Here is a 26,931-nt window from a genome sequence, read left to right as displayed (position 1 = left end):
ATTATGAGTTTAGAGGGGTCCAGTTGTTAAAGACCAGTAAGGATTAGGGGTTTAGCTTTCAATAAAGAGGTCCTTGGAACTACTGCAAGCTTTTGAGAAAGGAAATGAATGCTAGGTTCCAAGCAATTTTTTTTTTTTTTTTTTTTTTTGAGACGGAGTTTCGCTCTTGATACCCAGGCTGGAGCGCAATGGCGCGATCTCGGCTCACCGCAATCTCCGCCTCCTGGGTTCAGGCAATTCTCCTGCCTCAGCCTCCTGAGTAGCTGGGATTACAGGCACGCGCCACCGTGCCCAGCTAATTTTTTGTATTAGTAGAGACGGGGTTTCACCATGTTGACCAAGATGGTCTCGATCTCTTGACCTCGTGATCCACCCGCCTCGGCCTCCCAAAGTGCTGGGATTACAGGCTTGAGCCACCGCGCCCGGCCCCAAGCAATATTTTAAGAAAATGGTTCTTGCTTCTCTGACAGTTTGCTGGGGAAAGTGGGGCTTGCACAGTTTGGTAACAGTTGTTCATAACAATGATGCCTTTGTGTATGATTTTCTGTTATCAAAGTGCTTTTAGAAGTGTTCCAGGGAACACTCCTGTGAGATAGCTTTTATTATTCCCATTTTTCATAAATGAAAATGGAGGCCCGGATTGTTGAGTAACCAGTTCACTGCTATTTGATGGAAGATTTGGGATTATACTTTCTGCTACACTTTAGCGGTTTCAATTAAGGATTTGGACAAGAATTGTTGTAGGATTGGAGAAGGAAAGAACAGCTGATTGTTCCTTTCTTCTAATAAGAACTGATTTAAAAGTATTGGCCTAAGACCAACGGGAGCCAAAATTAACAGAGAAAAATTTTGTTGACATTGGAAATAATAACATGATGAAATTCTTCAGAAAATCTTCCAAAAGTTTGCATTGTTTCAACGTGTAATTTCCTCTTGCACTCCCCAGCCCTCCCACCCCCTGCCTTTGGCCCTGAATCTGAAGCAGTTTCCTCCTATTCCATACTTAACATTTTTAGGACAGGAACATCTGACATTGAATGATTCTGGCAAATCTGTCAGTGTTGGTAAAACAAAACACCAGTGACTGTCTCTCATTTGGAAAACCATTTCAGCTGATCAAACCTCAGCTCAAATAAAATATTTTTAGCTCCACTTTTCATTTGAAATATAAGGTGCTGTAAGTGGCAATTATACAGTTTTAGAATTGTGAGACACTGTAGAAAGCATCTGTAGGTTTAAAAATCTAATGCCTTTTTCCACCCCACCTCTACTTGTTTCTGACTACTCAAAGAAATGGAGATTCAGATTCAGCTTAATATTGTGCCGAATGTACTGCAAGGTACATTTGTTAATTTTAAAGAAAATCCTGAGAAATAGGGATTTTATCTTTGTTTTTGATAAAAAGAGACAACCAAGGCTCACAGAGGTGTTTAATATGTAGATTCTGAACAGTGCTTTCTGCCTGTAAGTATGTGGCATTTTCCACAATATGCTGTTTTAATTGGTTCCAGACTAGGTCATATAGTGTTAGAGCTAGAGGGTACCTTGCAAATCTCTCTTTAGCCTTTCATCCCATAAATGAGCATGGATTCTAGAGTTGAGTTGCCTGGGTTCATGTCTTAATCCTGCTGTTAGAACTATGTGACATTGGGAGGTTGCTAGTCCTCTCCATACTTCAGTTTCCTTTTTTGTATAAATGGGATAATTGTATATCTAGGTCATTAGTGGTGATTGTGAAGTTTAAATGAGTTCATATATGTAACGTACCAGAAAAGTGCCTGCCATCAAGTGCTCATTAGGTATTACTGATCATTGCTGTGAGGAAACTGAATGTCATAGAGGTTAAATTACTTGAAAAGATAAATTAGAGTAGCTGAATTTAAAGTCCTAGTGCAGTTGTCCCTCAGTGTCCCTGGGGGATTGGTTCCAGGACCTCCCTTGGATACCAAAATCCATGGATGCTCAAGTCCTTGATAGGAAGTGGCATAGTATGTGCATATAACCTATATGTATCCTCCCATGTACTTTAAATAATCTCCAGATTACTTACATTTAATACAATGTAGGTGCTATGTAAATAGTTGTTATACTGTATTATTTAGGGAATAATGACAGGAAAAAAAAGTCTACATGTTTAGTACGGCTTTTTTTTTTTTTTTTTGAGATAGAGTCCCTCTGTTGTCCAGGCTGGTGTGCAGTGGCACAGTCTCTGCTCACTTGCAACCGTTGTCTCCTGGGTTCAAGCAAGTCTCGTGCCTCAGCCTCCTGAGTAACTGGGACTGCAGGTATATGCTACCATGCCCGGCACTTTTTTTCCCGAATATTTAAATCTGTGGGTGGCTGAATCCATGGATGCAGAACCCATAGCTATGGAGGGCCGACTGTGTTGTACATTATACTTGGCAAAGGATTTTCAAGCAGTTTATGTATTCGGTCCTCATTATGGTCCTATAACATCTACAGGTCAAGTGAAGAAAACCCTCAGATCCCTAGAGTTGGTTCCTAAAATTAAAATTTCCAGTTCTATGTATATGGCTATCATTTATACAGTGGAATGTATTTCAGATTCATAAAATATAGCAGACTTCTCATTTAGCAAGACAGAGCTCTCAGCCTAGCCTCTCACTTTGGCCAAGAGACCTTTCTGAAGTGAGCTTCTATTAGAGGGAAAATGTGAATCTCAGTTTTAGCTTGAACAGCCATTTAATCTCTTGTCTTGGAAATCAAGTTGCCCACATGTGTTTTCCCACTGTAAAACTTCTCCCCTAGTTTCCTCTTCATTTTGGGGATGATGATGATTCCAGCATTGCTTACTATAAAGGGATTTTGTGAAGATCGGGTAAGTCAGTGTTTATGGAAAACACATTGTAGCCTGGGCGTGGTGGCTCACTCCTGTAATCCTAGCACTTTGGGAGGCCAAGGTGGGTGGATCACATGAGGTCAGGAGTTCAAGACCAGCCTGGCCAACATGGAGAAACCCCGTCTCTACTAAAAATACAAAATTAGCTGGGCATGGTAGCTCATGCTCGTAGTCCCAGCTATTTGGGAGACTGAGGTAGAAGAATCACTTGAACCTGGGAGGAGGAGGTTGCGGTGAGCCGAGATCATTGGACTTCAGCCTGGGCAACAAGAGTGAAACTCCATCTCAAAAAAAAAAAAAGAAAAAGAAAACACATACATTGTAAGCCAGGCACAGCATTGCAAGCTTTAGTCCCAACTACTTGGGAGGTTGAAGCAGGAGGATCACTTGAGCCCAGGCATCAGGCATTTGAGGCTGTAGTGTACAATGTTAGTACCATGACTAGGCACTGCACTCCAGCTTGGGCAATGTAGTGAAACCCCGTCTCTTTAAAAATAAAAATAAAAAAACGGGCAGGCACAGTGGCTTACATCTATAATCCCAGCACTTTGGGAGGTCGAGGTGGGTGGATAGTTGAGGTCAGCAGTTTGAGACCAGCCTGGCCAACATGGTGAAACCCTGTCTTTACTAAAAATACAAAAATTAGCCAGGTGTGGTGGCTCACTCCTATAGTCCCAGACACTTGGGAATCTGAGGCACAAGGATTGCTTGAACCCAGGAGGTGGAGGTTTCGGTGAGCCGAGATTGTGCCACTGTATTCGTGTCTAGGTGACAGAGCAAGCAAGACTCAGCCTCAAGGAAAAAAAAAAGAAAGAAAGAAAGAAAAAAAAGACATTGCAAACTGTAACTTGAATTATAATCTAATTGTAAAGTGCCAGAAGTCTGCTTATTTTGTTTCTCTTCCCAGAGGGAGCCCATGCCCACTGCTTGAGTCACCCATTACCAGAATTATTTTAGTCTGTGAAACCAGTAGTAGGCAGTGGTACATCTTATCCTTGGAGAGATGAGCATGTGGAGACTTGGTCTTGGTCCCATTTTGGAAGTTCTTCATTCATGTGATACCCCATTCTGGCAGGATTTCTAAACTTAAATACTAAAGGCCAGGTCTGGAATGGTCCTGAGTGCAGTCACTTCTGTCCTTGTGGAATTAGAGTGTGCCACCCTCCTGGCATGTGGCTGCAACCCAGATATGATATTGTGAGAGAAGAAATATATATTTGGTCTTATCCCTGGTTCCTGGCACAGAGCTCTTGAAACCCTTGCAGAGTGATAGGGGTGAGAGGAGTGTCTTTTGTTATTTATAATAAGTCCCTTTCAACCATACCTGAGTTTATGGTTATTTTTTTTGTATAGTTGGGGGTCTCACTTTGTTGCCCAGGCTGGTTTAGACCTCCTGGGTTCAAGCAATCCTGCTTTGGCCTCTCAGAAGTGCTGAGATAATAGGACTTGAAGGCATGAGCTTTTATGCCCTGCTGTGAGTTTATGTTAATGAGGTGACTCTTGGAGGTACTGAAGGTACTTAGGTACTAAAGGCCAGGTCTGGAATGGTCTTTGGATGGTAGAGGCTGGTTGCTGGAGGAACAAATATGTATGAGTAGAAGGTTGGAACTTTTAGCTTCTCCCACTCCTTCCTAACTTTTGGAAGAGGAGAGGGGCTGGAGATTGAGCTAATCACCAATGGTCAGTGATAGCCAATCATGTCTATGTAATGAAGCCTCCATAGAAATCCTTGGGTTTGGAGAGCTTCTGGGTTGGTAAACATCAAAGTGTAGGGAGGTTGGCACACCCGGAAAGCAAGCTCTCACCCCATACCTCATCTTTTGCATCGCTTCCATTCGGCTGTTGCCGAGGTGTATCCTTTAAAATAAACTGGTAAGTTCTTCATTCATGTGATACCCCATTCTGGCAGGATTTCTAAAGTTAGATGCTAAAGGCCAAGTCTGGAATGGTCCTGAGTGAAGTCGTTTCTGTCCCTGTGGAATTAGAGTGTGCCACCCTCCTGGCATGTTGTCTGCAACCCAGATATGATATTATGAGAGAAGAAATATATAATTGATCTTTATCCCTGGTTCCTGGCACAGAGCCCTTGAAACCCTTGCAAAGTGATAGTGATTAGAGGAGGTGAGTAAGTGCCTCCCTGAGTTGTTGTGCCATTCTAGCAAATCATTGAATCTGAGGAGGCAGTTGTGGGAATCCCCAATTTATAGACAAGTTGGATAAAAGTGTGAGTAACCTGGGGACTCACTACTCGTGATTGCAGTCTGAAGTGGGGGACAGGCACGCGCCTGTAATCCAGCTACTTGAGAGGCTGAGGCAGGAGAATTGCTTGAACCTGGAGTGCAGAGATTGTGGTGAGCTGAGATTGCGCCATTGCATTCCAGCCTGGCCAACAAGAGCAAAACTCCATCTCAAAACAACAACAAAAAATGAAGTATGGGACAATCCTGTTGGAGCTGTGAGGTCTCTGCTGTCTCCAGGCAGTTAGTGTAAGAATTAAGTTAAATTGTAGGACACCCAGTTGGTGTCTGCAGAGCATTGGAGAATTGCTTGGTGTGGGGACCCCCTGCCCCTGCACATTTGGTGTCAGAAGTAGAGTTGAGTATAGAAAAAAGATTTTTTCATCTTTACTAGAAGTTCTCTGAACCCTGTCATTTAGAATTTTTATGGAGGCTTATTGTTGGCATGATTGATTAAATCATTGGGTACTGGTGATTGGCTCAGTCTCTAATCCATCTAGTCTCCTGGAGGTGGGGATGCCATGAGGGAGTTCTAACCCTCTACTCCTGTGGTTGGTTCCTCTGGCAACCAACCTCCATCCTGCATGAATCACCTCATTAGCATAAACTCAGGTATGGTTGAAAGGGGCTTATTATGAGTTACATCACTCAGAAATTCCAAGGGTTTTAGGAGCTCTGTGCCAGGAACTAAAGATGAAGGCCAAATATGTATTTCTAATTATGTTACAGTGTCACAGGTACGTTGTATCCTTTATACATGCCTTCTATGTAGGATTTAGTATGATTTAGATTCCTGACAGATTATTTTTTTCTTTCTCTAGAGGAATCAGAGTAGCATTTCCCAGTGGGTTCCAGTATGCAGCCGATTGATACCTATGTCTCCTACCCAAGGACAGTGGGGCAGGGCTCTGTCTGGCACTTCCCAGGTAAGATTTGTTGTTCTTTTGCTTAGTATTTTCAAAAGAAAACCTGAATGTTTATGTGCAAATGTCATGTATTTATAGATTAGCCAACCAAATTGTGTGATGGAAAAAAACCTCATGAGATCACTCTGGGTCTCTGTGGTGTCAACTTAGGACTGATTCCTAAAGTATGGTGTCTAGGGCGTTGCTTCTAAATACCCTAGCAGTGGAACTTAGCCTAGGATACCATGCTACAGTCTGATGATTTTTACTGTTAGAGAGTTTTTCCAGATATTCATCTCAGAGTTTACCTTTTTCAGTTTTCTTTTTGTAGCCACCTTTTGCTACTTTTATTTGTGCGTGAGAATTATTTTTTTCCTTTGTATGAATATAAAATCCAAGAAACAATTGTTTGAAATATTCATTTACCATTGACAACCTAATTCATTATAATGTAGTTTACCTTGGACCTTGCATGAGGAGTTTTTTCCCTACTGATTTTTGTTAATGCTTTAGTAATAAGGGAAATAAAAATCACCTACAACTTCAAATCTGAAAACGTATTTTTATCTCTGCTGGTACTTTTTCAGCCCTTGTGTGTGTGGGGGAGGGTTGTGGATGTGGGGGTGTGTATGTGTAATTTTATTCCTGGAGTACCCTAACAAATGGCCACAGAATTTTATATTCTGGTACCTTTTCACTTATTAGAATGGACATTATTCATATTGTTTCAATAGATTTGTAACTAAAAATTTAGTGGCCACATATTTTATTTACTTAGCCTTTGATATGAAAATCATTTCCTTTTTTTTTTTTTTTTTTTTGGCCATTATAAGCTTTAATTTTCTTACCATTGTCTTAGCACATACTTTTTTCTTAATTTTATTTTTTATTTTTTGAGATGGAGTCTCACTCTGTTGCCCAGGCTGGAGTGCAATGGCATAATCTTGGCTCACCACAACCTCCACCTCCTGGGTTCAATTAATTCTCCTCCCTCAGCCTGCTGAGTAGCTGGGACTACAGGTGCGTGCCACCATGCCCGGCTAATTTTTTGTATTTTTAGTAGAGACAAGGTTTCACCATGTTAGCCAAGATGGTCGCGATCTCCTGACCTCATGATCCCCCTACTTGGCCTCCCAAAGTGTTGGGATTACAGGCGTGAGCCATTGCACCCCACCTTTTTCTTACTTTTAATTACTTATTAAATTCCTTTTCTTTTTTTTCCCCCCTCCCCTCCCTCCTCCCTATTAAATTCCTAGGAAGGCATACTTTGGGTTAAAAGAGTGTGAGCAATTTGCCTCTTCAAAAGGTTGTTTTAATTTATACTGCGAGCAGCGATGTATATATAACTAGTTTTTCATTATTACCTCCCTCAATTGAGTTTTTTTTAACTTAAATAAATGGGTAGAAGATGTTACCTTGTTTTACCTTGTATTTCTTTGTTTAGCTCTCAGGGCTATACATTTTTTCTGTGTTAATCAGTTGTTTTCAGTTGTGAAAATTGTATTCTTATAGCATTTCTCCATTCATCTATTGGGAACTCATTTTTCTTACCAATTTATGATTTTTACCTGTAGCCATTAACTTTCTTTTTCATATTTGATGCAATTAAAAATGTTTGTTATATGTAATTGTATGTATTATGTAATTTATTTATGTAACTTATATATAAAATCTACTTTAAAATTCCCTCCAATTAATGTGTAAGCCTTGCCCTTCTGAGGATGTCTTGTGTTTTTCCTGTATTTCCTGGTCTTTTCACTATGCCTGGCATACTGTAGTCACTAAGTGTATGTTGAATGAATGGAGAATATGCATGCAGAAGAGGCATCTACTTTGGGTAGTTATGCGGGTATTTCTTTTCAGAGTTGGGGCTGTGTTCTATTATTTTTTTGTATAAAATTTTAATTTATTTGTGTGCGCGTAGATGGTAGGGGAAAAGAAGTCATTATACGAATCTCTGACCTGTGTCCTACTCTTTGGGTCAGTAAATGTTTCTTGAGTACCTAATATGTACTGGGTACTGTATTAGGCTCTGGGACAACATTATAGCAAAGCATTTATGTAAATAACTCAAGGTGATTTATCTCATGCTGACCAGATGTAATTTTAGTCATTGTAAATAAACTGGATCTTTTGTCATATCGACTGTAACTTACTGGGGTATCTTCCAAATCTTTGAGGTCCCTGGTTGGAAACTTCTGCTTCAGAATGGCATCCTCAGGTGTATATCTCACAGGGAGGAACATTTGGCTCAGAATGAGGAAGAATTTTGTTAATTAGAATTGTGTATAATGGGATGTGTGGGCTGCATTTTCACTTAGTAAATTTACTCTTACTGGAAATACTCAGGCAGTGGTAGGATGAATGTATGTCAAGGTCCTGACATAAAGGAATCCTTCCTTGGATGAGTGGTAGTATCAGGTATCTGTAAGATAATATCCAATGCTATAATCCTATTATTGTTTTCAAAGAGCTAAAGACATTGTATTTGTAGCTTTGTCTTTTCTATTTTTTCTTTTTTTTTGTTTGTGTCTGCAGCTTTGTCTTAAATAGCCTCTTGAAGTTCTGTCTACTTAAAAAATATTTTTTAAATTTTGAAATAATTTTAGACTTAGAGTTGTGAAAATAGTAGCATTCCCAAATAGCCTTCATTTGGCTTCCCCTAATGTTAACCTCTTACATAACCATGGTGTAATTAATGAAACCAGGAAATTAACATTGAAATAATACTATTAATTAGTCTATTTGTTCCAGTTTTGTCAAGATTTTTTTCATAAATATCCTTTTCTGGTCTGCTATAACAAATCCAGTTGTCATTTGTTCTTAGTCTTCTCTGATCTGTTACATTTTAATCTTTTTTTAAGACAGAGTTTCACTCTGTTGTCCACGCTGGAGTGTAGTGGCACTATCTTGGCTTACTGCAACCTCTGCCTCCTGGGTTCAAGTGATCCTCTCACCTCAGCCTCCCAAGTAGCTGGGATTACAAGTGTGTGCCACCACACCTGGCTGAGTTTTGTATTTTTAGTAGAGATGGGGTTTTACCATTTGGTGAACAGGCTGGTCTCAAACTCCTGATCTCAAGTGATCCACCCGTCTTGGCCTCCCAAAGTGCTGGGAATATAGGCGTGAGCCACTGTGCCTGGCCACATTTTCTTATTCTTTTTATTCTTAAGATTTAGATACTTTTGAAGAGTTGGTTATTTGTAGAATGTTTCTCAGTTTGAGTTTGTGTAATATTTTCTTTTTTCTTTATTTTATTTTATTATTTATTTATTTTTTTGAGACAGAGTCTCACTCTGTCACCCATGCTGGAGTGCAGGGTGCGATCTCAGCTCACTGCAACCTCTGCCTCCTGTTCAAGTGATTCTCTTGCATCGCCTCCCAAGTAACTGAGAGTACAGATGCCTGTCACCACACCTAGCTAATTTTTGCTTTTTTTTTTTGAGACGGAATTCTCGCTTTATCACCAGGCTGGAGCGCAGTGGTGCGATCTCGGCTCACTGCAACTTCGCCTCCTGGGTTCAAGTGATTCTCTTGCCTCAGCCTCCCAAGTAGCTGGGACTACAGGTGCGTGCCACCATGCCTGGCTAATTTTTTGTATTTTAGTAGAGGTGGGGTTTCGCCGTGTTGGCCAGGATGGTCTCAATCTCCTGACCTTGTGATCTGTCTGCCTCGACCTCCCAAAGTGCTGGGATTATAGGCGTGAGCCACCGTACATTACAGGCATGAGCCATCACACCAGCCCTCCTATTTCATTTTTTATTTTTTTGGAGTCAGGGTCTTGCTCTGTTGCCAAGACTGGAGTACGTGGTGTGGTCATGGCCCACTGCAACCTTGACCTCCCAGGCTCAAGAGATCCTCCTGTGGGGGATCCCACAGAATAGCTGGGACCACAAAGATCCAGCTACTCTGGATTTTTTGTAGAGATGGGGTCTCACTATGTTGCTTAGGCTGGTCTCAAATTCCTGGCCTCAAACGATCCTCCCACCTTGGCCTCCAAAAGTGCTGAGATTACAGGCATGAGCCACTGTGCCTGGGCTATTTGTTCCTATTTTAGAAATTAGGACACAAAGGCTCAAAGAAGTAAAGTTCATTAAGGACTAGAATATGCACTCAAAGCTATTTTCTGTCCCCTATATCAAACTTCCTTCAAAAGCCTGAGTAGAGTTCAACAATAGGCTCATGCACACTTGGTACCCAGATCTTGATTTCTAAATACTGCTCTCCAATAAAAGGAATCGGGGCCAGGCACAGTGGCTCACACCTGTAATCCCAACACTCTGGGAGGCCAAGGTGGGCAGATCATGAGGTAGAGAGATTGAGACCATCCTGGCCAACACGGTGAAACCCTGTCTCTACTAAAAATCCAAAAATTAGCTGGGCATGGTGGTGAGCACCTGTAGTCCCAGCTAGTCAGGAGGCTGAGGCAGGAGAATCGCTCGAACCTGGGAGGCGGAGGTTGCAGTGAGCCAAGATCACGCCACAGCACTCCAGCCTGTTGAGAGAACAAGACTCTGTCTCAAAAAAAAAAAAAAAACACTAAAATATATATATAAAATAGAAGAGTATGCAGCCTTAAGAAAAGAAGGAAATCCTGTCATGTGCTACAACATAGATGAACCTTGAGGACATTATGCTAAGTGAAATAAGCATAAGCCAGTTATAAAAGAACAAAAATTTATGATTCCACTCACATGAAATATCCTAAAGTAGTCAGAATCATAGAAACAAGGCCGGGGGCGGTGGCTCGCACCTGTAATCCCAGCACTCTGGTAGACTGAGGTGGGCAGATCACTTGAGGTCAGGAGTTTGAGACCAGCTTGGCCAACATGGTGAAACCCCATCTCTACTAAAAATACAAAAGTTAGCCAGGCATGGTGGTGAGCACCTGTAATCCCAGCTACTTGGGAGGCTAACGCAGAATTGCTTAAACCTGGGAGGTGGAGGTTGCAATAAGCCGAGATCACACCACTGCACTCCAGCCTGGGTGACAGAGTGAAACTCTATCTGAAAAAAAACAAAAAACAAAAAACAAAAAACCATAGAAACAGAAAGTAGAAAAGTGAGATGAGAAGAGAATTCATGTTTAGCATAGTTTTGTAAGATGAAAAAGTTTCTAGAGATCTCTTGCCAAACAATATGGATATACTTAACATTACTGTACTGTACCCTTTAAAATAGTTATTACAATAAATTTAATGTTATGTATTTATTACCACAGTTAAAATATTTATTTTTATTTATATCATTTAAAAAAAACCAATGACTACTAAAATTAGTAAGTAAAAGTATAGTGAGAAATAGATATTTGCGCAGTCTCCAAGTATCTCCTGACAAGATACTTACTAATTACAAAGGAAAATACTAACTTTAGAGTACAGGAACCTGACAAACACCAATTTAACCAAGTGGCAAAAGTTATAAGACCTACTAGCATTATGTATCCCCTGATATGATGCACCAAGAAGGGAATAACATCATTTTTGCCAAAAATGCATAACCTCAATCTCATAAGAGAATATTAGAAAGGCCCAGCATGGTGGCTCATGCCTATAATCCCAGCATTTTGGGAGGCCAAAGTGGGCGGATCACCTGAGGTCAGGAGTTTGAGACCAGCCTGGCCGACATGGTGAAACCTTGTCTCTACTAAAAATAGAAAAATTAGGGGCCAGGTGCACTTTTGGAGGCTAAGGTGGAAGGATCGTTTGAGGCCAGGAATTTGAGACCAGCCTAAGCAACATAGTGAGACCCCATCTCTACAAAAAATCCAGAGTAGCTGGATCTTTGTGGTCCCAGCTACTCTGTGGGATCCCCCACAGGAGGATCCCTTGAGCCTGGGAGGTCAAGGTTGCAGTGGGCCATGACCACACCACATACTCCAGTCTTGGCAACAGAGCAAGACCCTGTCTCCAAAAAAATAAAAAATTAAATAGGAGGGCTGGTGTGGTGGCTTATGCCTGTAATGCCAGCACTTTGGGAGGCTGAGGCAGGCTGATCACTTGAGGTCAGAAGTTCGAGACTAGCCTGGCCAAGATGGTGAAACCCCGTCTCTACTAAAGAAATACAAAAAATTCTGCAGCCAGTTAAGCCGACTGGCTTCCTTTTCTCATTGGGGCCCAGTGTGCAATGGCTGCAAACAGCAGCTTCCTTGGTAGTGTAATGCAGCCTGTTTCTTGTATGGGTTGCTCTAAGGGACCTTGGAGACAAGCCTTTCAGACGTATGTTCATGTCTCTGACCTTGTACTACCCCAGTGTAGGCTCTAAACAGGCATGCGAGGTGCCTTTGGAAAGCCCCAGGGCACTGTGGCCAAGGTTCGCAATGGCCAAGTTATCATGTCCGACTGGGTGCACCAAGCTGCAGAACAAGGAGCATGTGATTGAGGCACTGCACAGGGCCAAGTTCAAGTTCCCTGGCCACCAGAAGATCCACATTTCAAAGAAATGGGGATTCACCAAGTTCAATGCCCATGAATTTGAAAACATGGTAGCTGAGAAGCGGCTCATCCCAGATGGCTGTGGAGTTAAGTACATCCCCAATCATGGCCCTCTGGACAAGTGGCAGGCCCTGCATTCGTGAGGGCTTCCCACTGTGCTGCTTCCACTGTGCTGCCCCGTCTTAATATTCACCGGTAAATTTACTTCCTGTCAAAAAAAAAAAAAAAAAAAATTAGCTGGCGTGGTGGCACGTGTCTGTAATCCCAGCTATTTGGGAAGCTGAGGCAGGAGAATTACTTGAACTCAGGAAGTGGAGGTTGCAGTGAGCTGAGGTCATGCCACTGCACTCCAGCCTGGGCAACAGTGAGACTCCATCTCAAAAAAAATAGAGGAAAATACAGTATCTATAAGATTGTCCTGAGATAACATAAGTAAAATACCAAGCATGTAGGTAGGTACTGGGCATATAGGAGATCTTCATTAAGTTGCAATTGCTGTTTTTGTTGCTATTTATGTTCCTGTTACTTGGGAAAGTTTTTTCTCCTCGCTGTATGAAACAAAATTAAAAAAAAAAAAAATTGGTGTCCTAAAATTACCTTTACCAAGTAGCAACCTCTCCCTTGGTCTTAGTTTCCTCATCTGTGAAGTGAAAAGGTTGGACCAGAATATCTTTGAGATTTCTTCCAACTTAAGTGTTGTTATTCTGAGTTACTCTTTAGTTCTTCAGTTGCCGCTTCTCCAAGCTAAACAGCCTAAATTCCTTTTGACCTTTCCACTAGGACCTTTTATTTATCCCTTTGATCATTCCTGTGGTTCTTTTTTTGGACCTTCTCCAAAGTTGTCTTCTTTGAAAAAAAAAAAATCCACCTAGTTTTTATTGAGTAGTGAGTTCATGCCCAGAATGGTGTTGAGCGTTGGGACAGAAAATGAAAGATGTAGAAGATGGGCTGTGCCCTGGTGGAGCTTACAGTTGCTAAAGGGAGCAGACACACACACCTGTGGTATTCAAGAATTACTTGAATTCCTCCCAGCACCCCCTTTGTACTTCTCTGCCTCTGTCATTCTTTTTTATTTTTATTTTTATATTTTGAGACAGAGTCTTGCTCTATCACCCGGGCTGGAGTGCAGTGGCGCGATCTCAGCTTACTGCAACCTCCGCCTCCTGGGTTCAAGAGATTTCTCCTGCCTCAGCCTCCTGAGTAACTGGGATTACAGGCATATACCACCATGTCTGGCTAAATTTTGTATTTTTAGTAGAGACGGGGTTTTAACCATGTTGGCTAGACTCGTCTTGAACTCCTGTCCTCAAGTGATCCACCTACCTCAGCCTACAAAAGTGTTGGGATTACAGGTGTGAGCCACTGTGCCCAGGCCATGTTGTTTTTATAGTAATTGTTTATTCGTTCTCCTTGTTGTATAGTATTTTATTATGTGAATACACCACAGTTCCTTTATCTGTTATTCTGTTGATGAATATTTGGATTGTTTCTCCAGTTTGAGGCTTTTATGAATAGTATTGCTATGAACATTCTTGTATGTGTTTTTTGGTGAGGATATGTACACATTTCTATTGGGATATGTATTTAGAAATGGAATTGCTGAGTCTTATAGGATGTATATACATTCAGCTTTGGTAGATACTGCCAAATATTTTTCCAAAGTGATTGTACCATTTTATACTACTATGAGCAGTGTGTGAGTTTTCATAGGTTTACATCCTTGCTAATACTGGGGTTGTGTTTGTTTGTTTATTTGTGGTGAGTGACCTTTTCAGCATTTTTAGAATGTGACATTCAGTTCTTTTTCTTGTGTGGTAAATCTTCTTTCTCTTCTTCACAAGATTATGAGCTCCTTGAGAAAAGGGATTCTGTTTGTATCCCAAAACCTGGCACAAGGGCTGGCATATTGTGGGCATTAAGTAGAGGTTGGCTGAATGAAGCATATGTGTGTGGACAAGAACAGAAAGGAAATAATCAAAGAAAAATTGTACAGGTTAGGGTGCAGTGCACTGTACTTGATTTTGGTAATACACCTAATTCTTAATCCTCGTGTATCATTTTGGTAGTGGTGATAGAAATAAGCAATAATTAAATACATAATTATAAATTATAATGAATACCATGAAGTTAAGTGAACAGGCTACCTCTATGGTAGAGAATAATGGAACGATAACCTATTTTTAGAGAAAGCCTCTTTGAAAAAGTGACATTTGAGTATTTCAGAGTATTTTTTCTCTTTTACAAAAATTTATTCATTTTATTGAGACAGGGTCTTGCTCTTGCCCACGTGGGAGTCCAGTGATGCAATCTTGGCTCACTGCAACCTCTGCCTCCTGGGCTCAAGTGATCCTCCGACTTCAGTCTCCTGAGTAGCTGGGATTACTCAGACACAGACCACCATGCTCGGCTAATTTTTGTTTAGTTTTTTGGGTAGAGATGGGGGTTTGCCATGTTGGCCAGGCTGGTCTGTAACTCCTGGGCTCAGGCAACCCACCTACCTCAGCCTCCCAAAGTATTGGGATTGCAGGCGTAAGCCACCACGCCCAGGCTATTGATATTTTTTAATCTAAGCAAAGGAAAAATTGAGGTCTTTAAGGGCTGAGTGAATTTTCTGCGTGAAGTGCAAGGGCAAGAATTGGTAGTATAAAAAAGTAAATGTGTGTGTTCCTAAGTGTGTAGGTGTGGAGAAACTGGATGCTGTCCTTGATACTAGATACTTAGGTACTTCAGTAGTTCAATGTAGTGTGAAATGTTACAAACCACAGTGCTTCAAAAAAAGAAAAAAATCTATAGTATGAAATGTTAGCTCATGAATAGTGATAGGATAGAAATAGAGTAGATGGTAGGACAGCCACAGAAGGTTACTCCCGGAGCTGTGGGGAAAAAGAAGGATCTAATAGAACCTAATAGAAGAGGACCCAGCCCAAAGCACAGCTTGTGGAAACTGCTGTTGGTTGTGTTCTTTGAACCAGTTTAAGTGCTTTGTGTTTTAGATGGACCATTACATTGATGTATGTGATGTAATGGGGAGGTGTTCTGTGTTTAGTCTGTGTTTTACAAAGCCTTCTTGATACTTACGAATTAAAGCAGAAGTGTCCTTGGGACTGACCAGAAGAATCCTGACTGATCTTTTAATATCCTTGTTTGGAAAGAAAAGTAAATAGTAACATTCCACAATTCGAAATTCTATTTTTTCTTCGTTAGGGTTAAAGAAAAAAAATCATTTTCATTCCATGTGTTCCATTTCTTCTTGGAATAAAACAGAATTGAAGGGTCAGTCCTCTTCTTGCTCCTTTCCACCCCTTTTTATTGTAAAGATAATATAGCATTACTGAGAGTTTGGAAACTAGATTCTTCTTTTTTCTTTTTTTTTTTTTGCCAGTTATTTTAGCTATAGATTCTCAAACTTACCCATAATTCTAACTTAAGAAAATAACTCTTTGGTTTCTTGTGTATTTTTTCTAGACTTGCCCATATGTAGTCATATTTTTACCTATAATTTTAGACATATTATAAGCATTTTTTCACATTGTTAAAAATAATAATTTCTAGTGTAAACTGTGCACTCTGAGTGATGATGATGTGTCAGTGTAGGTTCATTCTTTGTATCAAATGCTTCATCCTGGTGTGGGATGTTGATGGTGGGGGAGGCTGTGCTTGTAGGGGAAGGGGTAGTGGGAACTCTGCCCTTTCCAGGCAGTTTTGCTATGAGCCTAAAACTGCTGTTAAAAAAAAAAAATAGTCTAGTGAAAAAAATCTCAGCCAGGCACCGTGACTCATGCCTGTAATTCCAGCATTTTGAGAATTCAAGGCAGGAGGGTCACTTGAGCCCAGGAGTTTGAGGCCGACCTGGGCAGCACTGTCTCTACAAAAATACAAATATCAGCAGGGTGTGATGACAGGTACCTGTAGTCCCAGCAACTCAGGAGGCTGAGGCACGAGAATTGCTTGAGCCTGGGAGGTGGAGGTTGCAGTGAGCTGAGATTGTGCCACTGCACTCCCGCCTGGACAGTAGAGCCAGACCTTGTCTCAAAAACAAAAGCAAAAACAAAACACTGACAACAAAAAAACAAACCTCAATGGATACCTGATTTTCCATTGAGTGACTATAATTAGCCATTTCCTTAATGGACTTTCCTCCAGTTTTCATTCTGTATAGTATCTGGCACATAATTATAAATAATGGCTATTTTATTGCCAAATTGCTTTGAAATGCAATGTCAACATAAAAAAGGTGGTGATTGTGATCCAAACATAGTGTTGATGATGACAGTGATGATGGAAACTTCTGCTATTTATTGAGTACCTATTTTGCGAAAGGCACTTTATATATATCTTCTTTCATCCTTACTGCAGCTGAGGTTCCGTAAGTTTTCTATGGCCACTGAGCCTGTTGTAGGTGGCAGAAGCAGGTTTTAAACATAAAAGTGACTGGAGTCTTTTTTTCCCCCATATACTGCACTGCTGCCTTATTTAAATAGATGCTTACTGCAATTCTGTTTCCTAGAATTGACTTAGATGTAGTTCCAGGTTTCCAGGGCTGAATTTTTTTTCTTTGAGATGGAGTCTTGCTATGTTTCCCAGGCTGGAGTGCAGTGGCACGATAATCAGTTCACTGCAACCTCTACCTCCTCAAGCGATTCTCCTGCCTCAGCCTCCCGAGTAACTGGGATTACAGGTGTGTGCCACCACACCTGGCTAATTTTTTGTATTTTTAGTAGAGATGGGGTTTCACCATGTTGGTCAGGCTGGTTTCAAACCCTTGACCTCAAGTGATCTATCCACCTTGGCCTCCCAAAGTGCTGGGATTACAGGTGTGAGCCACAGTGCCTGGCCTTTGAATTTTTTTTTTTTCAGACAGGGTCTTGCTCTTGCTCTGTCGCCCAGGCTGAAGTGCAGTGGTGTGATCATAACTCCCTGCAGCCTCGATTTCCTGGGTCAAGTGATCCTCCCACCTCAGCCTCCTGAGCAACTAGGACTATAGGCATGCACCACCACACCCAGCAATTAAAAAGATTTTTTTTTTTAGAAATGGAGTCTTGCTATATTGCCCAGGGTGGTCTTAAACCCCTGGCCTCAAGCAGTCCTCTCACCTTGACCTCCCAAAGTATTGTAATTACAGGTGTGAGGTATTGTGCCTGGCCCAAATTATTTTATTTCTTCAGATATTCAATAGATATTTATTGGGCATCTACCATGTACTAGATACCCTTCTAGGTGCTGGTCTTGGATTTTCTTAGTGAGCTGATCACTGGGAACTGGGCTAAGTAAGGTTAGAAAGATCCAATAGTCTTTACTCTGAAAATAGCTTTGCTCAGATTAACCCTCTAAATGCTCAGTGTTGCTTACATCTGTGTTTTTATCCTTTAGTGGCCCTGGATAAGCCATTCCCGAGCATGTGATGGATCCGAACAGATTCCTGGAATAGACATACAGCTGAGTAGGAAGTATCACGACACACATAAGGTGAGAATTATCAGTGCATTCTGTGTTTATAGAGTGCTTTCACACATGATCTCAACAAAATTGTTAGCTAGGTGAGCTTTAGTGAATGCAGAAGGCGAGCCTCAGGGAGTAAAGTGACTTGCCCAAGGTCACAAGGATGATAAGTAGGTGGCAGACCAAATGAATTTTGTTTTTCAGGGGCAAGGTCTTGCTCTGTTACCCAGGCTAGAGTACAGTGGCGCCATCATAACTTATTGTAGCCTCGAACTCCCAGGCTCAAACTATCTTCCTGCCTCAGCCTCCTGAGTAGCTGAGACTTACAGGCATGCCCCACTGTGTCCTGCTAATTTTTAATTTTTTTTTTTTTTTGAGATAGAGTTTTGCTCTGTCTCCCAGGCTGGAGTGCAGTGGCATGATCTTGGCTCACTGCAACCTCCACCTCCTGGATTCAAGCGATTCTTCTGTCTCAGCCTCCTTAGTAGCTGGGACTATAGGTGTGTGCCACCACGCCCAGCTAATTTTTGTATTTTTTATAGAGACAGGGTTTCATCATATTGGCCTGGCTGTTCTCAAACTTCTGACCTCATGATCCGCCCTCCTCGTCCTCCCAAAGTGCTGGGATTATAGGTGTGAGCCACCGTGCCCGGCCAATTTTTAAATTTTTATAGAGACCAGGGTCTTGTTTTGTTGCCCAGCCTGGTCTCAAACTCATGGCTTCAAGTGATCCTTCTGTCTCAGCCTCCATAAGTACTGGAATTGTTTTTAAAATTTTTTTTTAGCAGATAAGGTCTTGGCTCTGTTGCCCTGGTGGAGTGCAGTGGCACAATCATGGCTTACTACAGCCTTGACCTTCTGGGCTGAGGTGATCCTCCCACCTTGGCCTCCCAAAGTACTGGGATTACTGAGATCATAGGTGTGAGCCACCATGCCAAACTGAATATTTGGACCTAAGCCTTCTGAGCCTATGTCCTGTGTTTCTTCCATTGTCTTGCTTGGAAAACACTTAGGAGGAAAAAGTATGAATTTTTTATGTGTTAAAAATAAAGTGATATTTAAGTTTTGGAGAATTTTTTATTGGTTAGATAGCTTGCCTTTGTTTGGAGAGGTTAACATTAGAGCAGACTTTCCTTGGAGGTTATTTGCAAATACAAGACTTATTTTCTGTAGTCATTAATAAAATTTGTGATACCTTTACTAAAAAATGCAAGAGTTTAAAAATATTTATTCAGTGCTTGATTGCGGTTTTGAATGACTTTTGACTGCTTGCAGGCAATATTTTTTTTTTCCCTTTTCCGTTTACATCAATAAGCATAGAATGTTTTACTTCTCAGAATTGTTCTTTGAGAGATGGGGGTCAAGATTTCTTTTTATTTATTTATTTTTACCTGTACATGTCAAGGAAAGGATTTCCTTTTAAAAGTCCTCTTGTTGTTAGAACTTTTATTCTAATACCTCAGAACTGTCATCTGCTAGATATGGGTTAATAGACATATAGTCAATGAGATAGGCGTGTCTTGCTCTGAAATTTGGAAGATATCTATTAGGTACAGTTCCAAATGTGTTTTTACTGAATGATAAAATGCCTAAAAAAAAACAAAAAATTAAAAATTGTAGGTGAAAACAAAAATCTAAGCAATAAAAATGCCCTTAGCCCAAGCATGGTGGCTCACACATGTAATCCCAGCATTTGAGGAGGCTGAAGCAGGAAGATTGCTTGAGGCCAGGAGTTTGAGACCAGCCTGAGCAACAGGCTGTGGATCCCCTCTCTCCACAGGACAACAGACTGTGGCTCCCCACTCCACAGAAAATTTTAAAAATTGACTTGGCCTGATGGCGTGCACCTATAATCCTAGCTACTTGGGAGGCTGAGGCAGAAAGATACTTGAGCCCAGAAGTTTGAGGCTGCAGTGAGCTATGATTGTGCCACTGCACTCCAGCCTGGGTGAAAGGAGGAGACCGTGACTGTATTTTTAAAAAAATGCTCTCAGACCTGATGAGAAACAAACCATTCTATTAAAATTTTTTTGCAACTAATTTTAGTTTCTTTCTTTTTGGTTAATCAGCTTTTGACTACCAAAGATTCCCCACAGCCTGTTGAGGAGAAGGTTGGTGCTCTCACAAAGATAATAGAAGCCATGGGATTCACTGGACCTTTGAAATACAGTAAATGGGTAAAGTACTTTAAGTTCTTCTCATTTTTCCTTTTGAGCGTTGTGCTTTCTGCTCCTCATAAATTTTTTAAAGCTTCTGCTTTGCTTTCATGGAATTCATAGATTATTTTGGATGTGAGGCTGATCTGGCTGGACATCTGTTATCCCATTGATTGCCAGGGTTGATCTGGCTGATCTGGCTGGGTAGGCAGGTGTCCCCTTCCTCCTGACCACTCCATGTGCAGCCCTTGTGAAGCTGTGTTCTTGGTTGAAGAGGATGATCTTCTCCAATAGAGGAGGACCATTCTTTGATCAAGGGTATATGAGTAGCTGCACTCCCCTGCCAGAACCTCCAAATAAGCTCTCAAGGTCCATATGTTATTTTGAGAACTTCAGAGTGTTCCTGCCCACATGCCACAACCCCTTGCTGTTTCCAGTCTGATCTATACAACATGTGGGGCTGAACTAGTCCCTCCACCTGGTTCTTTAGAAGCATCTCATGGTAGCAGGCATGGCAATAAGACTGGGCTTTTCCAGGCCCTTGCTACATGGTATGCCATATAGATGACTTCTGATGAGTCAGATGGGCCAAATGTTCTAATGGGCAACACCTTAAGGAAGCATTACTCTCTGATTAACCCATATTTTATAAGGGATTTTCACCAAAATTTTACTAATCAGCCTGTTTTTATTAACTAAGTAAGCCCATGGTTTATTGTAATTCTTATTATGGAGGGATATTTGTTGAGCTGTGTCACTCCCAGTCAACTCTTAGCCTAGCACGTTATTTGTTATAATAGTAGTGACTGTAAATGAGTGAATATCCTCTCTGTCTCAGATGCTTTCTGCCTCTGGGCTTTTATAAGAATACCTCTAACCAATAAAAAAGAAAAAAAGAAAAAAAAACACAAAAAACAAATAACAACAACAACAAAAAAGAATACCTCTAACCAATTATGGAAATCAAACATCAACGATTCAGTTCTTCTCAGCCCACTTACCTCCTAGAAGAGGTTGAGCATCATAAATGGGAAAATTTGAAATCCAAAATCTAAAGTGTTTGGAGTTTTTAAACATGATGCCCAATGTTCATTGAAGCATTTTAGATTTTTGAATTTGGGATGCTCAGCTGGTAAGCATAATTCAAAGATTCCAAAATCTCCCAAAATCCAAAATTCAAAACACTTCTGGTTCCACACATTTCAGATGAGGAGTAGTCAACCTTTACTACCATTTCCTTCTATTGCTATGGCAGAATTACCTTTTAACACCTTTCAGGGTTGCTAGAATATTGGGTAAGCCTAATCAGTTGTAAGTCAAAGCAAGCCCACTCAAAGCAGTAGGGAAAATTTTTTCTAGAAAATATGAAAGCTTTACTCAAAACAACCAAGTAATGCCAATTACACCATTTTAACAAGTCGGATTCAAATTAGAATTTCAATTTCATTATGGACTTCTACTTGTGGTTTCTTCTTATGGTGTCAGGTTCTCTTTCGAACACTTCTCGCTACAGCAAATATAAGCTTATCTCTATAATCACTATTTTACCTGAATTCTGAAGAGTCAGCAGTAATTCCACACACATTTTGTTTTTAAGGGGCTTTGAAAGAATATAGAAAGAACACAAATACTGATAATGATGTTCTTGAGACCCGAAGGTTATGAAGTGCCTTCTTAATTGTCAATGAAATATTAGTTATGTTCTTTAAAGTGGTATTTTTTTAGATCTTAATTTTTTGAGACTTGATAATCGTTGGTATATTTGGTAATGTTTTTAACCAAAATCTTTTCCCCTATTAAAAAAATGTTGTGCTTATGGCATTTGGATTTACAAACTTAAAGGATGTGTTTTGTTTGAAAATTAGAAATTAAGAGGCAAGTCAGAGCAGAAAGAGAGAAAAGAGAAACATTTACAGTTTTATTCATTTCTTGGTGATTAGGTTCCATTTGGTTGCTACCATATGCTTTGTCTAGGCTGTTTTTTTATGATTCTAGAGGGAAAATTGGCTACCATTTGGAGGATTACTAAATCATCAGGAAAATTCCTTCACTCTTTTAGCCTAAGTTAGCCTCTGATTTTTCTTTGTTCCCTTGTGACCTTAACTAAATCTCTAATGTTTGCATTTCAAAAAACTTTTGTGATGTTGTAGTGTCTACTTTCTATAACTTCATTTTATTTTATATATATATATATGTTTTTGAGACAGAGTCTCACTCTGTCACCCAGGCTGGAGTGCAGTAGAGTGATCTCAACTCACTGTAACCTCTGCTTCCTGGGTTCAAGCGATTCTCCTGCCTCAGCCTCCCAAGTAGTTGGGATTACAGGCACATGCCACCATACCTGGCTGACTTTTGTATTTTTAGTAGAGATGGGGTTTCACCATGTTGGCCAGGCTGGTCTCTAACTCCTGACTTCAAGTGATCTGCCTGCCTAGGCCTCCCAAAATGCTGGGGTTATAGGCATGAACCACTGCACCTGGCCTATAACCTTCATTTTATAATTTGTTACATCAAAATATCAAAAGTATGACATTCTAGTGTAACTGAAATGCGAAAATCTCTGTATAACTTTTCATTTTGAAAAACTGAGAACCGTTTTCAGCAATGTTGACTTAAATCAATACACTTGTATTGGATTGCACTGGCAAAATTATTTGTTTTGTGTTTTCACATGTATTTGATTAGGGAGCAAAATACCTGCATGTCTGTCCACATCAGCAGTATTAACTATCTTTTCTTTCTTTTTCTTTAATGTTTTCATGTATTATTCCTATGTTTCTTCTATAATCATATTTAGGATCTTAAATGTAGCTTTTCCTTACTTATTTAAGTATCCTGGAATCATCATTATTAAAAATTATCTTTATATGCAATATCAGGTGAGATAAGGACAACATTTACCCGACTCAGCCACATACCGTAGAATAGATTTCCATATTAGCATTAAGCCAAAAAATTATTCCTGTTCTGAAGGACACTGACAAACTGGAATGTATTCAGAGGTAGACAGTGAGCCTTATGAAAGCTTCAGAAACTGTTGAATAAAGAATTGTTGGAGGAAATAGGGATGCTTAGTCTGGAAAAGAGAAGACAGGATGATTCTTCTCAGGTATTTGAGGGGCAAATGTGAAAAAAAGAAGGTATTTCAGTGGGCAAAATAATGTTCAATGAATATTACATGAAGCATATTTTAAGTTTAGCAAAATAAGAATCTAGCAGGAATTATCCTCTGGTGGGATAGGTAGCCTTACAAGGTCATTGGTCTTATTTGAACAGAGGCCCAGATGGTTGACTGTTAATCAAGAATGCTGTAGAAGGATTTCTAGTAGACAATAGAAGGTTCAAATAACTAAAAAGACCCTTCTAACTCTTTTTTTTTTTTGAGTCAGAGTCTCACTCTGTCACCAGGCTGGAGTGTAATGGCACAATCTTGGCTCACTGCAACCTCCATCTCCCGGGTTCAAGCAGTTCTCCTGCCTCAGCCTCCCGAGTAGCTGGGATTACAGGCACCCACCACCATGCCCGACTAATTTTTGTATTTTTAGTAGGGATGGGGTTTCACCGTATTGGTCAGGCTGTTCTTTGGCCAGGCTGCTCTCGAACTCCTGACCTCATGATCTGCCCGTCTCGGCCTCCTAAACTGCTGAGATTACAGGTGTGAGCCACGGCACCTGGCTTCTTCTAACTCTTACATACCTGTTAATGCGAGCCTTTTACTAGATTTGTTTTTCATCCTGTCTAAGATGTTAAAAAATGCATCAGTTCGTGGAAGAGCAGATTTTCATTTCCTAAAGCTGTTCAAGGTGCTTCTCTTTTACTCAAGTAGACTGTTGAAGTCTTCTAAAGTTAAAATGAAATAAATATGAAGTCATCCAAGGACCAGAACAACTTGTATTGACTGGCTGGAAATTCAGTCCCCCTACCTCATTAACTTATATCAGTGCATGATTCTTGGAGAGGCTTTTTCTTCAAGTTGTTGTTTCCAGTTCCTATGTGATGGTCTTAAGGGACTTGCTTTAGACATTTGTCCAGGAAAATGGCTCACCCAAGTATAAAGCCTTGGCCTTGCAGCAGGAAAAGTGAAGAACTATCAAATGCTCCTGATTGCCATAGCATGAGCACTGACAAAATACTCTGGCCCATCTGGTGAAGTCTTCATTATTTGTAATGAATGCATTTTCACAAATGTGTTTTTGGGGAAGCTTCCTTCTCAAGGAAAGACTTGGGGCTTGGACCTTGAAGGCAAGTCTGCCTTTCCTCAGTCAGAGTGATTAATTATGAACCCAGAGGACTTCATATATAGGAATCTGAAGGAGACTACAAGGTAAAAAAAAAAAAAGAAAAAAAATCAAGAAATAAGTGATTAGAAATTTTAAAGTTATATACTCATCTGTAGCTGAACTGGGCCATAAGCTCTGTGAGAGCAGAGATTTTTGTCTGTTTTGTCTACTGTTCTATTCTCAGCATCTAGATCTAGTTATATATTCAATGAATTATTGGATGAAGTGAGGAGCTAGGCCAGATGTACTGAACTCCCTGTCTTCAGGATAGGAGTAGGCCTATCAAGGGTAAATTATTAGGATCATGATATTATTAGATTATAGTTAGTTTGGTAATGGCATGGACCAATGCTTTCCAAGATGTATATGTGTTCTGTGGTCAAATACTTCCTAGAACTGCAAGAATTAACAAAATTAAACAGACTTAGTTTTCTTTTCTTTTTTTTTTGTCTGTTGATATGGTGAAACTGATTGATTTGCCAGTGTTGAATTATCTTTGCATTCCTGGGATAAATTTCACTTGATTATGATATTTTATTCTTTTAAAAATATTGATGGATTTAATTTTAAAATATTTTGTTAAGGAATTTTGCATCTATATTCATGAAGGCTATTGTTCTGTGGTTTTGTTTTCTACTAATGACTTTGGTTTTGATATCAGGATAATGTTGGCTTCATTGAATGAGCTGGGAGATATCCTTTCCTCTTGTTTTCTGGCAGAGTTTGTGTAGATTTGGTAACATTTCTTTAGATGTTGGGTACAGCTCTCTAGTGATGTTATTTGGGTCTGCAGTTTGCATTGTGGGAAGGTTTTTAACCACAAATCCAATTTCTTTAATAGATATAAGACTATTCATGTTATTTATTTATTTATTTTAGTGAACTTTGATAGTTTGTATCTTTCAAGGAATTTGTTCATTTCATCTAAGTAATCACATTCATTGGCCTAAAGTTGTTCATAGTATTTCCTTACTATCCTATTAATGTCTTTAGGATATGTAGTGATATCTGCCCTCTGATTCCCGATACTGAAAATTTGTATCTTCTCCATTTTGGGTTTTTTCTTCCTTGATAACTCTTATAGGTTCTCTGTTTTATTGATCTCGCTTTGTTGCCCAGGCTGGAGTGCAGTGATACCATCTTGGCTCACTGCAACTTCCGCCTCCCAGGTTCAAGTGATTCTCCTGTCTCAGCCTCCTGAGTAGCTGGAATTACAGGAGCCTACCTCCACGCCTGGCTAATTTTTGCATTTTTAATAGAGACCGGGTTTCTATTAAACCAGTCTCTGTTTGCCAGGCTGGTCTTGAACTCTTGACCTCTGTTGATCCTCCTGCCTTGGCCTCCCAAAGTGTTGTGATTACAGGCATGAGCCACTGTGCCCAGCCTAATTTTACTGATATTTTAAAAGAAACATCTGTGACTTCGATTTTCCTTTTTTTTTTCTTTTCGAGACAAGGTCTGGCTCTGTCACTCAGACTGGAGTACAGTGGTGTGATCTCACCTTGCTGCAACTTCTACCTTCTGGGCTCAGCCTCCCACCTCAGCCTCCCGAGTAGGTAGGACTACAGGCATGCACCACCATGGCCAGTTAATTTTTGTATTTTTGGTAGAGATGGCAGTGTTTCACTGTGTCTCCCAGGATGGTCTCCAACTCCTGGGCTCAGGCAATCTGTCCGCCTCAGCCTGGGATTACAGGCATGAGCCACTGCACTTAACCTGCCTTTGATTTCTTGTATTTTATTTTTCTGTTTCAATTTTGTTGATTTCTGTTCTTTATGATATCATTCTTTTTGCTTGCTTTTAGGTTTAATTTGCTTTTTTTTTTTTTTTTTTAGTGTTTTACTATAGGTTTTGTTTAAATGTGGGCTTCTAATGCTGATTTACTCCCCAGATAGGCATATCTGATTTCTGTTTGTCTATTTCTATATGTCATATTTTTCCCAGTATGAACTTTAGACTGGAAGCTCTTAAAAACATGACAGATCGCAAATTAGCAAATAAAAAATCTTAATTACAATAAGAGATGCAATCCTTTTTTAATTTGTTATGGGTATTTCTACCCATCAGAGATACTTGTTTTAACTCTAGAGAATATAGAAAAATATGAACATTATGTAGTTTAGGGTATAGTATGCGCTTGGTGACTGTAAACCTTAATATCATAGCTCTACTAAACTCTAGATTGGTTTTTCTTCAGTTGCTATGTCATTCTCAGCCTGTACACATTTGTTTTTAGTCTATGCATATTTGAGTTTGTAACTTTCCCTGCTGTCTTAAGGAAAAATAAGCTTCTAGAAGCTTTGCTGATATGCTCATTTATTTAGTTATATCCTTAATGAAATGTTTTGAAAGACCTTAAAATGTTTGTCCCTGTAGTGCTGAGTTGGTCTTTAGACCTGTAAGTTAACTCTTAAATAATTTATTTTTAGATTTATTTTTATTAAGGCATAATTTATATACAGTATAATATATAAAATCTTAAGATACAGCTCAGTGAATAAATTAAAACCACCACTCATATTAAAAGTGAGAGAGAATTCCTAGTGCTTTGGGAATAGTAAAAGGTTGATTCTTATATTGCATTTTACACTCGTTAGGAACTCTTATTTATAGACACAGT

At 40.1% G+C, this 26,931-nt stretch overlaps 1 protein-coding gene and 1 non-coding gene across 4 annotated transcripts in view; both read left to right on the top strand.

The window, feature by feature from the left end:
• Window positions 1–26,931, top strand: part of LOC105719189 (ubiquinol-cytochrome c reductase complex assembly factor 1) — a 110,752-nt gene that overhangs the window by 11,599 nt on the left and 72,222 nt on the right. For all 3 annotated transcript variants that reach the window (XM_012455113.2, XM_064382347.1, XM_012455114.3), the window contains 3 exons: window positions 5,919–6,023; window positions 17,807–17,902; window positions 19,945–20,052. In XM_012455113.2, the coding sequence (XP_012310536.1) occupies window positions 5,919–6,023; window positions 17,807–17,902; window positions 19,945–20,052 (309 nt within the window). The remainder of the gene's footprint in view (window positions 1–5,918; window positions 6,024–17,806; window positions 17,903–19,944; window positions 20,053–26,931) is intronic.
• LOC135277108 (small nucleolar RNA SNORA70) lies at window positions 12,076–12,211 on the top strand. The gene has a single exon (XR_010344709.1). It is a non-coding gene; the product is annotated as a small nucleolar RNA SNORA70 (small nucleolar RNA).

The sequence above is a fragment of the Aotus nancymaae genome, unplaced genomic scaffold (genome assembly GCF_030222135.1).
Source record: "Aotus nancymaae isolate 86718 unplaced genomic scaffold, 86718_ANA_hifiasm-v0.15.2.pri h1tg000029l, whole genome shotgun sequence".
In the NCBI taxonomy this organism is placed as follows: Eukaryota; Metazoa; Chordata; class Mammalia; order Primates; family Aotidae; genus Aotus; species Aotus nancymaae.
This window is presented reverse-complemented; position numbering and strand designations above follow the sequence as displayed.